The sequence below is a fragment of the Pseudochaenichthys georgianus genome, chromosome 10 (genome assembly GCF_902827115.2).
Source record: "Pseudochaenichthys georgianus chromosome 10, fPseGeo1.2, whole genome shotgun sequence".
In the NCBI taxonomy this organism is placed as follows: Eukaryota; Metazoa; Chordata; class Actinopteri; order Perciformes; family Channichthyidae; genus Pseudochaenichthys; species Pseudochaenichthys georgianus.
Genome location: NC_047512.1, coordinates 40,928,426 through 40,940,806, shown reverse-complemented (window position 1 = coordinate 40,940,806; position 12,381 = coordinate 40,928,426). Strand labels below are relative to the sequence as shown.

Sequence of the window (12,381 nt, the reverse complement as noted above, 5' to 3'; positions counted from 1 at the left end):
TGGAATAATATCAAGGCAGCAGGAGGAGGATTTCAGAAGTTGAATAATGTCCTCTAGGTTTTTATCATTAATTAAGATATTCATTGCCATCTGGATGTTAAGCACATTCCATGGATTATAACAAAGTGTATCTCGAGCCGGTTTCTCAAACTTACCTACCCCACCTTTAAATGATTGTCTGGAAGAAATGTCACATACACATTAAATCCATAGTTATGCAAATACACAAAATGCAAAATGAAGAAAATACAACCCAAACATGTTTTCTTTGTTTGTGTTGTACTAGAGGAAATGTTTGAGAGACTTTCAGAATGTTGCCTTTTGTGAAATCCTTTCATCAATGTCAGTAAAATGACATGTCCTTTTGTTTTTACATTTACAAACATGAAAAACGTGAGCAGTTAATCACCAGCCTGCCAGTACATTACAGCCCTCCCTCCCTCCCTCCCCACCCGCCATGGTGTTTCACAGCAGCACAGCGCCTCTCTGTGGACGGATGCACAAACACTTGTTTAAAAAGAGCCACTAAATAATTATCAAAATGTAATTTTCCAATTTTTGAATAAGACAACTTCAGCCAGTTGGAATTCACATTTGTTTGTTTTTTATAATACATATTTGCAGTAAAATCTACTTCAATACGCTGATAGTACAAGAAAAAAATAGTATATTATACTTCAGATATAGAGCACACCATTTACTTCTTTAAGCAGACATCCTTTCACTCCCTTTTTATGGACAGTAAAAAACAGTGCTGTGGAGTAACAGGAAACAAAGACATGAACTCATACTACGTCTGTCCGATACACGCTGAGTATCAAAAATGCTTTTTACATTTCTGTTCTGGCTTTTTATATCACCTTCCATTACAAAAAGGTTATCATTTACAATCTAAGGCGGCCCATTTGGTGTGAGCTCCGAAGGGTGTGTGTGTGTGTGTATGTATGTATGTGTGTGTGTGTGTGTGTGTGTGTGTGTATGTGTATGTGTATGTGTATGTGTATGTGTATGTGTGTGTGTGTGTGTGTGTGTGTGTGTGTGTGTGTGTGTGTGTGTGTGTGTGTGTGTGTGTGTGTGTGTGTGTGTGTGTGTGTGTGTGTGTGTGTGTGTGTGTTACTACAACAGTCCCTTTTATCCTCTGTGGGTTCGGCAGCTCCACAGTAACAGGATGCGTCTCCTGGAGACCAATGTCAGGCTGAATGTCTGAGCCAATCAGAGAGCAGCTCTGCTCTATGTGTGGGGTAGGGTAGGGTAGGGTGGGGTGGGGTGGGGTGGGATTGTCCTGTACTTCCTCAGCAGTGTCCACAGTCACTTCCTGCCTCCCACCCCCCCAGGGAGGGCGGCACACTCAGGAGGAGCTGGTGTCTGCTGATGGAGGCTCCGCTGCTGCCTCTGCTTGGGGCTTAGTGTTGGGAGGCTTGGAGGGCTGGGGGGGGGTTTTAGGTGTGACGAGGTGATGCTGACTGACATGGAGAGTGAGCTGGGGTAGATGCTGGGCCACCGCTGCAGGTTTAGCTAGGATGAGGTGCTGTGTAGGTCGGCCTGTTGCCAGCTGCACCGTGGAGGTCATCTTAGCGCTGGCTAACTGCGTAGCGAGGGGTTTGGTCTGGAAGAGCTGCGTCAGCTGGCCCTGCGAGTTGGCCTGCATGAGCGTGGCCAGCTGGTTGGCAGGGATGGTGATGATGGTGATCTTCTCTCCTCCTTTGGAGCCAGAGGGCAGGATGCTGGGCAGAGTCTGGATCACTAGTTTAGGGGGGGTGCTTCCGGAGGCGTTGGCTAACGTTACCGGGACCCCCGTGGTGGTGGTGAAGATGGACGAGGAGTTTAACGTCACCTGACCAAGTGAGTTCATGACCAAGGGCATGGCTCTGATGGACCTGCAGGATCAGAGCAGAGAGGACAATAATTAAGTTGCAGCATTTCACTTTGTCATAGCTATGAAGTTATTTATAAAATACAAAACTGGGAAATGATCGTTATTTACTGAAAAAACATTCATGTGGATCCCTTAATAAAGTGCCTAATGCTGCCAGTTAGTGTCCGATGAAAGAAGCTAGCAGCACTACACACATCTCGCCCGCCCCTTCAGGCCTCCCCCAAAAGAAACCCCCCTCAAAAGAATCACTGAACATAAAGCGCAGACATGGCTGTGGTTGGATTGGCTGCCTCGTTACAGTGCCGCCACAGACACCAGACTCTTATCTTTTTCTCAGAGAAAGTGATCATTGATGGCGGTTGGCACACACCCCCCCCCCAGCCTGGAAGGGAGCAGGTTACTGTGACACAGCAGACACATGAGTAAATATCAAATGTGTTCCTGGATATTCATCCTTCGAACGGAGAGGTTGGCTGACAGAAATGACAAATAATAAAAAAAAAGGAGAGAACTGCAATAATAGTTTTGACCTTTTCTGCACGACAAGAGAAACATGGAGTGCCTGCAGCCAGCCAGCTGATCCCACCACACACAGAAACCAGAACCATCCACAACACACTCTTGTCCCGTTGCCTACAGGTTCTGCTTTTGTTTGCAGGTATCTAATCAAATGATCTGCTCTCAGCCAATCAGATGATATGGTTGAAATACAATTACAAACCAACTATTATCATTCTTTCAATGCTCTCGTTTCTAGACTGATGGTGAACCCGGCTAAAGGCAGAGAGCCGAGTGATGGCAGTGAGTAGAGACCTGCTGGCAGCGCCGCCGGGGAGGACAGTGACGTAGGTCTGCTGAGGCTGGGGGGCGGCGTGGGAGAGGGTGCCCAGGCTGGCAGGGCCATGCTGAGCCGGGTGCTGGATGGACACGACGCCCTCGCTGTCCTCCACCTCCTCTCGATCCTCCTCGTCATCTATCACTCGGATGTTCTTGGGCATGTCTTTGAACTGGTAGGCCAGCCGCTGCCCCTCAACTTTGGCAAGGATGCCGCGCTGGTAGTAATACCTACACACACAGACACACACACACACGCACACACACAGGGGATCAGAGTTGGTGTCATGTGACAGACACAGACTGTAGGAGCACAGGAGGGGTGCGCTGACCTCAGGGCTCGGCCCATGGTCTCGTAGTTCATGTCAGGCTTGTTCTTGTGTTTGCCCCACAGCTTGGACACCGCCTTGGAGTCCACCAGCTTGAAGATCCCCTTCTCCCTCTGCATCCACTTGATGTACCTCGGACAGGTGTTCTTATCCTGCAGCAGCTCCAGCAGGAACTCCCACAGATAGGTGGTGTTGCCTTGAGGACACAAAGCACAACATCAGTGATGTCTCCATAAAACACCACACACACACACACACACTAAGACCCCATTTACACGGGAACGCAAACTAACCGAATTCGATATCAAAAAGGTCTTCCGTTCACACGGATACGGCTCAATTAACGCGTCCCTTCACACGAGACCGCTCCACCCGGTGGAGACGCTGTAGTACATATGCCGGGCCTGTAAGTGGCGCTGTACTTCCGCCACAAAAATACACCAAAAGCAGCGAAGAAGACCCCTGAGTATGGTTGCCATGGTAGCATGGTCAGTAGCAGTGAGCAGCAGAGGTGGGGCTATGGCTTCATCGTTAGCAGGAAATGATCGTATAGGGCGTACACACAGAGCCGTTTGGCCCCCCAGAGCGCTCCGCCCGCAGATCTATCAACCTTGGGACCAGTTATCGTTTTAGGGGTCCGTTTCCGCGGTTACGGCCTTGTGTGAACGAACGGGCTATACGCGAGAGAAAAGTAGCAGATACAACCCGTTTTGTTCTCGTGTAAACAGCGCCTAACACAACTGCAAATGACTTTTACTAACATAAAGCGTTCTGAACACAAGCATCAAGTGATTTAGGTGAAAATGTAAAATAACATTTGTATTAAATAAAAAAGATGGTGGATAATGTTGTACTACTGATGTACAAAAGAATATCGAGATATTGGATGCTGCAATGAGTCCGGAAACCTGGTAACGAGTCAGCATTTCTCCAAGGTGGACGATGATGTCGTGAGGAGAACTAGTGCGCTATCACAGCAAACAATTCTCTCTGAAACTTGAAAGCCAACTCAGGCCAGGCTACGAGTGAAGGCCTTCGTAGAACATGTCAACACTATCAACATGGTGGCTGCTATGTGTTTGTTACATGGACATTATGCACCCATGGCGGCGTTTGTGAACGAGGACAGTTGGTACCAATACTACATTACAAAAAACTAACCAATGTGATGGTGTGGCGCACGAGGAGAGGAGCGTGCAGCCTAAGTGAGAGGCTGTAGTCTGAGATCCAGCAGTGGATACTTCTGTAGGTGAGCAGACTGATCAGCAATCAGTTCCTTTGTTTCGCTTACGTTCTGCAGGAATCTGGGTTTCTGAGCAGCCCAGTTATTAAGCGAGCTGCCGACCCCGCCCTGCCGGGCTCCTTTGAGAATAATGAGCGGCGCTGTGCACGTGACCCTGGAACAACCCAATACGTTCTGTCGAGGGAACAAGTGAGATGCCGACTCCTGGGTAGGCCGACAAGAGGTTGGAGTTCAAGTTCAGGGACGTTCTGAAAGGAATTTCTTCCTTTGAGGATTCAGATTGTTTTACTTTCTTGACCTACAGTTGTGCCTAATCTTCTTTACTTAGTTTAGCCCAATGATTGAAACGGCTGGAACGCTTTGCTAAATGTAGTTGATCTGGACATTGTGTTTTGTTGATGAAGGTGTGTGCACCGCTCTGACCAACCTTTGCCCTCCCTCGGCCTCTTCTTGATCCCCAGGTCAAAGGAGCCGTTAGAAGCAGGCTGGTTTGTTTTGGGCTTCCGTCCTCCTGCACACACAGAACAGTTGCTTTCAAACACAACGGGTCCCTGCGCCATCGCGCCTCATGGTAGCATGTGGAACAAGAGCAGCAGCTGTTGTAGTCTTATTGCATATTAGAAACGGAGTTGGCGAAACTAAAACTGCGATATAATGTGTATGTATCAATAATACATATGACATATTTTTTAAATGTCTCCAGTACCGATAAAAAGTTACCACTGTTACCACTGTCTTTAATAATTCCGGCCCGGGGCCCGTTTAACACCGGGGCTCGGTACCCATCCCTACATGGGGAGAGGCAGCATTTTGCTAAGGACTAAATACGATGGAGGGTTCTCTTCTCAGCCTTATCACCCATAGGGGATGAAGAGGAGTAAGTAAATAAAGAGACCGGCGCTCCAGGGTCTGGTTCTGCTGTTCGTTTTTGTGATTAACGGTAAAACATTTCAGAATTCCTCCACGGGATGTCATTGTACATCACTCAACCCGCCAAATACACACTCAGTAGGCTACATAGCTAGACCCGCGAATTTGCGGGGCCAGGAATTCGCGGGCGGCACAGCTGTAGCTACCTACTGTGTGTGTGTGTGTATTTCGCGGGTTGCTAAATGTTTTGTGTGTGTTTATGTTGACAAGGAGATTTAATAATTGTGTGCTAAACAAAACGTGCAGTCGGTTTCATTTTCATCGCCGTTTGTAGTAGCAGCGTATTTTATTTTAACTCTCGTCCCAAATTCGTCCAAAAGTTATTTCGTGTCCTTCCCGACACTATTCTTTTGGGCCCCGGGACGACGGGACGCCCTTAAGCTCGAGCCCCGCCTCCAGCACGAAGGCCTGTGAACTAGGAATCTCAGCACGGCACCTGCCATGAAGCCACACTGACTCACCTCCTCTCTTCTTCTTGGCAGCAGGTTCACAGTCAGGAGGGATGGGGAAGGAGTCCTCCTCTATTGGGCCACACTCTGTGGACACCTCCACCACCGTCTCCATCATTACATCCTCTGACGGGTTACAGGGAAATATGCAATATTCCATCACATTTTGAATACACAATTATAGCATTAAATTAACAGATGTGTTTATTTATCAGCTAAATACTAAAGTCCAAATAAAGATGAATAGAGAATTGGCGCATATTATCCGTTTGCCAATGAGGTCAAATGTTGCAGACACCTCTGGTGAAGGACTTCTCTACAATGAGCAGATTGTTTCATGTAAACATGTTTATACAGTATTGCTTTTGTTTATGCTGTTTTCCTGTTAACTGCAACAGGATGTCGACTTTGTGGGTTAAGCCAATCACAGACGGAATGAGACGAACTTCCGATCTGACCTCTGTCCATCAGCACTGACAGCGTGCTCCTGGCTGCGGTGTTTACCTGTGTTGCGGTCATTGTGCAGGCCGCCAGGAGACTCCATGTGGAGAAGAGCTTCAGCTGCTTCAAAGGTTTTGTCGAAACACACCAGGTCATGTCCGGACATCTCCACTGGAGCAGGAGCAGAGAGAACAGAGAGCTGTCAGTCTGCAGCACATGCCCCCTGAGGGGGGGCTGCTACATCAGCCACATTACAACACAGAGATCCCACTTGGGCTAAAGGTCGATCCGCCCTGAGATCTGGCCTGAGATCTGGTCTGAATAGTGAGAGGTCGTCTCGGCCAGAAGGTGGCAGTCTTCTGCTATCATCGCACCAGCAGCAGCTCAACCTCTCTGGGGTCTATAGCTACAGCTTGGCACATTTCAGGAAGTCAGATGGAAGATATGTGTTAAGGTTTGTTGCATGGAACTCAATTTGAGGTGATTTTTACAACCCATATAAGGGAGCATTTGAAACACAGTGAGTTATATAATTAGCAGCAGGAGAAACATGAACAAGTTGGATGATGTCTTGTAAAACATTCAGTTTGAACTGGATCTAAATTGGTGTTTCCTCACACAAGATGTAAGACTTCTACACTCACACCCTTTCATGGAGTAGTGGGCGCTCTCACTGAACGTCATTTTTTGGACTGTTGGTCTGCCAAGAGAAGTCGAGAGACGCTGATCTATTCATACATGGATTGTTTGGGCGTCAGATCTAACATCGAGAGAAGAGAAGCTCACCGGTCTCAGACACCTCCGTCACCACCTCCTGCTCCTCGGCCACGTCCTGCATCAGGTACGTCCCGTCGCCGTACACCAGCACCTGTGCCGAGTAGCACTCCTCCACCTGGGCACTGGGCACCTCCTCCACGATCACGGCCGGGCAGCCCTCTTCCTGCAGCACCACGCCGTCCTCATCGTCCTCGTCGTCCACATCGTCCTCTCCGCCCTGCACGATCACTGCCTCGATCTCCTGCTCAACCAGCTCTTCTTCCTGCTCCTCCTCAGTGGGCTGCTGCTCACACTGAACAGTTTCAAAACGTGAACAGTTGAATTCACTTGTTGATTTATTTTCCTCTGAATACACAGAGATTACTAGCCTGCGTTCATTCCAATGTCTCCATGACTGCCATGATAGCCTCCAGGGAAAGTATAACATTGAATCAAAGCCCAGCCATAGTGTCTAGTCTCGTTCAACTAGCTGCACCTAATACACCTGTTATTATCCAGATACTGCCCCAGCTTTATAATCAACACAAAAGCACAAAACAGAAACATATTTACATCAAATATGCAACATTGATTTTGAATTAGCCTTGTAGCTGCATCGTCTCCAGTCATCTTTCTCAACTGGAAAGGCTTTGCTGACTCCCCTGAAAAGAGTGTTGGGAAACACAGACTTACCTGCTGGTGCTCCTCCCCCACGGTGACATACTCCACGATGTTCCCTCCTCCGTCTGACACTACCACAGAGGTCATCACTCATTCCTGCCAAAACAAAAGCTCATGTGGTCAGGATGGATTTGTGAGTGTTTTGTGTGTGGCGTCATGTGTGGGCCCCTGCTCACGACTTAGACACAGCATCACTCAAAACACCATGTGACAGCGCAATCCAGTTTCAAATATTCTACCATCTGCTGAAATGACTAAATAAAATAAAATAAAAAACCGTATTAGTTAACAAACACAATTTACAATTTGTTTTGAAAATGCAGTTATATACTTTCAGCCACGCATCAAACTAAACAAATGGAGAGACAAGAACATCTTCTACTAGGAGCACAGGAGACCTGGGACAATATCAATAACTGATTCAAAGAATAATAACAATAACGACAACTGGATCTTGTTGAATAACAGTGTTTGCATGTTATATTGATATTTCTGATGATGGTCTAAAACCAAAAACTCGATGTTAAAGGTGACACAGAGAAGACCTGTCTGCTGCCCCAGAACGCCTCGTTGGACATTTCTCTTTCCATTGTGTTCTTCCTGAGTATGGTGACGTAACGATACCCAGGTCCAAATGGACCAATCCATGGAGCTGCTCACACACAGTCACTCAGCCTTATCTTTTCTCAGCCACGGCTCCGTGGACTCACACACACACACACAAACCCTGGCTGTGAGCGATGTCTCGCAGAGCCCACGCAGCAACCAGGAAACCAGCTCACACTGTCCGCTGCTCCGCTAGCCTCGCAACGTCCCACCAACACTGCACCCAGACCCCACGCAGCATTCTCATATGTTTGTCATTACTGGTGTCATTTTCTGCTTGCTAACAAACGCCATTGTAACACATGAAGTTCATGAACACACATCATCAGAGCACAGTGGGCTCACAGGGAGGCGAGGGGAGGAGCTCCAACAAGCCGTGTCGGACAGAGAGTGAATACACATGTGCTTTACAGAGATGCTGTATGAGAAACCAATGTGAGTTTGGAACATTGAACAATGTAAATCTATTCTAGTAGACCTCAACAATGGAATTATGATCAGTAGAAATGGCCATGACATGGGACCTTTAATTTAATTTGGGGCCAACTTCTGTAAAGTTAGGAAGAGGCTTGGGGGCTCGATTTACTGTTCTGTACTAAGCTTATACAACATGCCATTTAATATACATTTCTAGTTTTTTTTAATAATTGTAGTTTTCCTATTTACGGCAGAGGCAGGTATCCTAAATACATGTTCTGATAAAACAGGAAGCGGGACTGAGGCTCTGACAGTTCTCGCAGCGCGCAGGCTGGTGTTTACTTTCTGCTCTGCAGCTACTCTCTGGAGCTAACTCGCTAGCTACCGCCAATGCTTCTGCTACTCACTAAACAGTTTCAAACTAACTTGACTACGGCTGCTCACAATATGCACTTTGTTATCTTACATCACATATTCAATGCCAGAAAAAAATATCAACACTGCATTCTCATTTAAAAGGAGACTACCCACAACCGAATAACACAGCAATGGCTAGCTTTAAGCTTAGTAAATTAGCTCCAAACAGTTAGCAGATAGCTAGCAAACACATACCGCAAATACGGTATAGTTTAAAGCGTACACGTTCAGGAACTGGCAAATAGAGCACATTGGGGTGTTAATATGAGTTGCTGTAAAAGAGCACACTGCTGATATACATGTACTTCTCTTACCTTGTTTTGCTTTTGCTAGCGAAAAGTAAGCTCCGAGGCTAGCGCTGCCCGGGCCTAACGTTAGCCAAGCTGTCAAGGCCAAAATGCTAACTTCGCTCGCATAAACAAGTGTTAGGAGTTCCTCCGTTCCTTAAAAACACTTTAAAGACAGGTATCGTCTTCCCGCGCAGAAACCTAAAGGGTAGACGAAGAAGATGCAGGCCCTGAAGTTGTTTTGATTACAGCTCAATTCTCGCTATCCTGTAGCTTTCCGGCGCGTCGCCTCTGCTGCAGCGGATCCGGCGGGTCAGAGCACAGAGCGCCGTGACGTCACGAGGACAAGCCCCAACAATGGGCGTCGCATGGCATACTGTAACTGGGTTTTATATGTATGTATGCATTACTGTGTATGTCTACCCCTGACGTCAACCTTCTTGAATACAAGATGTATCAAATAAAAAATGTTACCAAAGAGACCAAAACAACCACATAAAGACCCAAAGATAAATTAAAAAAAACAAATACAAAGAGACAATTCCAATTGACTACTACAACGAGTCACAAAGTGGCAAAACAAAAGCATAAAAACATTTACAAAATAACAAAAGAAACAGATAGATGTGTAAAAACCATGGTAAAGACTGCAAAGATCAACACAACTCAAATAAAGAGTCTAAACAAATACAAAGTCTGTGTTTCTCAACATCGCCTGTGGATCAAATTTGCACTGAAGCATCTGTCACAGGCTTTTTGATTATTTATTGACGAGGCCAATGTAGACTCACATTTATTTGATACTGTGATTATTAAAGAATAGTCTTTTTTTAAGTTTGTCAAAATCTATTTTTAAGAGCACTATTTCAATGGATACTGTATTTTTAAAGTGCTGATCCCAGATTATAATAATAATGCAGATGACACTATAATTTAAAAATAACCTGCCTTTTCCTTTCAAGCTTGCTAGTTTGACTTGAGCTGCGAGGCATTCTTAACTTCAATCTCTACCCTCTCTTAACATGTTCACAATACTTGAATCAGTTTGACAGAATATGTTGTTACTTTTAATATGTCACACCCTTTGCCTTGGTTGTTTGTATGGTTCTTGTGTGCTTATGTTATCTGTAGCTGTTTGAACTTGTTCATGACACGTTTTGTTTTTCCCCTTGCAACACTAACCTGGCAGAATAAATACTCTCTGCAAAACAAGTTTTCCAAGGCCGCTGTACCTGCTGGCAGCCAGGGCCGCCTTAATGCACGGGCTGACCTGGGCTGAAGCCCAGGGGCCTACGGAGATCAGGGGCCTATCATGAGCCAATAAAAAAGTTGTAAATTAAGTTTATTTCGGATGTTTTAAAAAAACATTTAAATAAACAAAGTCTTGGCTTTCAGAATATGAAACTTTTATTTCCAAAATCACACGATAAATACATTTTTGAAGCTTGTAAAGGGAAGATGACAGCTCTCCCTCGCCACTCACTCCTCCTCCCTCCGGCTGACATTATGAATATAAGCGTAGAGTAATCATAGATAACACGGCAGGGTCCGTTACAGTTTGTTTTCATCTGGTTTCAAAAAAACAAAGTCTTGGCTTTCAGGATATTAAAATTGTTTCGGCAAATTCAGATGATAAATACAGCTTTGAAGCTTCGGCATAATTACAAGCGGAGAACGGAGTAACTTGACGTCACAGCAGGCATAACAACAGCCGGTGTTTCTCCTGAGTGTTTTCCCCAGGAACAAACACAATACACACAAACGCAAAAATACACGAACACACACACTCGCGGGCTTCCCCCAGACCAGTAATCCAAACGAAAATATCTTCCCTCCGTAGTATTTTGATCATTTGCTCCGCTAATCAATCAGATCGATGGATTCCAGAGATGACTCCGAAACAGTCAGTGGGCACCACTTAACAGCCAATCAGAATGAGAATATGCTTCACATGTGACTTATTCAAATTGTGAGTGATTGAGTGACAGATGAAGGTTGTTTAGGAGAAAAAGTTTGAGAAGAGAAAGTTTGAGAGTGGCGCTCGGGAAAGGAAATTGTTGAGGGAAAAGGAGTTTCGAGACAAGCAGCTATTACAAAGCATGCCGAAGCTTCCAGGTTATTTTAAACCTGTAGGCCGGGATGAGGAGGAAGGACAGGTGAGTTCTGTACCGAGCGGCAGCAGTGCCGGCCGCGGGGCCTCGGAGCCAATGGAGCCGATGGAGTAGCGGGAGAGGAAAAACAGACAGGAGGGACATTATCTGTTGGAGGAGATGAGAGGACGACGAGGACTCGCTACGTGGAGAGGAGCCAACGGCAACCGGACAAATACATGAGGGAGGCCCGATACGTCACTCATCTGGAGGAGAGGACCAGGCGCGCGTGGAGCAGAGTGGAGAAGTGCGATCACAGAGCCTGCAGAGGCTATAAATGACTTTCATTTGTTGTTTAAATAGGGGGCCTACAAAACCTATCAGCCCCAGGGCCTGATGGCAGGTTAAGGCGGGCCTGCTGGCAGCACCCGGTTCTTTTTAATCTGAAAGGAAAGATAACTACCTCCAATGCCCTACACCTTCATCCTGATGCTCAAACACCACCCTGTTGTTTTAGCAGGACAGGCTTTCTGTAAGAAGGGAATGGAACCTCCTGGACAGCTCAGGATGGGGACATGCAGGCTGACCTGGACCAGAAGCAGATCATTAGGACCAATGTCAGCCAGATCTGATCATGTGGTCATCAACGAACTGAACCTGCAGCAGCCTGGCAGTACAGCGGGGCTGGAAAACACAGGGGCTCCAGGTGGAGGTCGTCATAGAGGCTTTGTAGCCACATCTACCCCCAGGCTACTGAAGGGATGAGGGTCCGAGGACAGGCACCCCGCGTTCCTTTTTCAAACGTCATTTTTGTTGAAGAATAATATTTTGAAATAACTTTTACTTATAGCTCAGAAATAAAAGCTATTTGTAATGAATAGCTTTGACTCCACTGAAGAGAGGGGTTCACAGTTAGATGCTATTGACACTAAAAGCTTTTTGTTCAAGGACATGTATTACATGCTGAGTTATTGTAACGATGCAGAGCTGGTTTGATTTGTCAAGAGGATGGTGCTCAGAGCACT

The 12,381-nt window shown here is 46.3% G+C and overlaps 1 protein-coding gene across 2 annotated transcripts; it reads right to left on the bottom strand.

The window, feature by feature from the left end:
• Nucleotides 1–581: 581 nt before the first annotated feature.
• Nucleotides 582–9,611, bottom strand: elf2a (E74-like factor 2a (ets domain transcription factor)). 2 transcript variants are annotated; one of them, XM_034093347.2, is made up of 9 exons: nucleotides 9,294–9,611; nucleotides 7,552–7,635; nucleotides 6,889–7,171; nucleotides 6,166–6,273; nucleotides 5,674–5,787; nucleotides 4,710–4,793; nucleotides 3,043–3,235; nucleotides 2,690–2,941; nucleotides 582–1,877 (listed from the first exon to the last, which is right to left on the bottom strand). In XM_034093347.2, the coding sequence occupies exons 2-9, from the start codon at nucleotides 7,624–7,626 to the stop codon at nucleotides 1,349–1,351; spliced, it is 1,638 nt and encodes a 545-aa protein (XP_033949238.1). In that variant the 5' UTR covers nucleotides 7,627–7,635; nucleotides 9,294–9,611; the 3' UTR covers nucleotides 582–1,348. The 2 variants fall into 2 exon arrangements, with proteins under 2 accessions (XP_033949238.1, XP_033949240.1); XM_034093349.2 differs by lacking the exon at nucleotides 4,710–4,793.
• Between the last annotated feature and the right edge of the window lie 2,770 nt (nucleotides 9,612–12,381).

Excerpts from the sequence above, each read along its gene's own strand:
- elf2a (XM_034093347.2), bottom strand. The coding sequence starts at position 7,626 with ATGACCTCTGTGGTAGTGTCAGACGGAGGAGGGAACATCGTGGAGTAT. Across the intron at positions 7,172-7,551 it reads TGGGGGAGGAGCACCAGCAG|TGTGAGCAGCAGCCCACTGA; the intron begins GTAAGTCTGTGT and ends GAAACTGTTCAG. Across the intron at positions 5,788-6,165 it reads GCACAATGACCGCAACACAG|AGGATGTAATGATGGAGACG; the intron begins GTAAACACCGCA and ends GTAACCCGTCAG.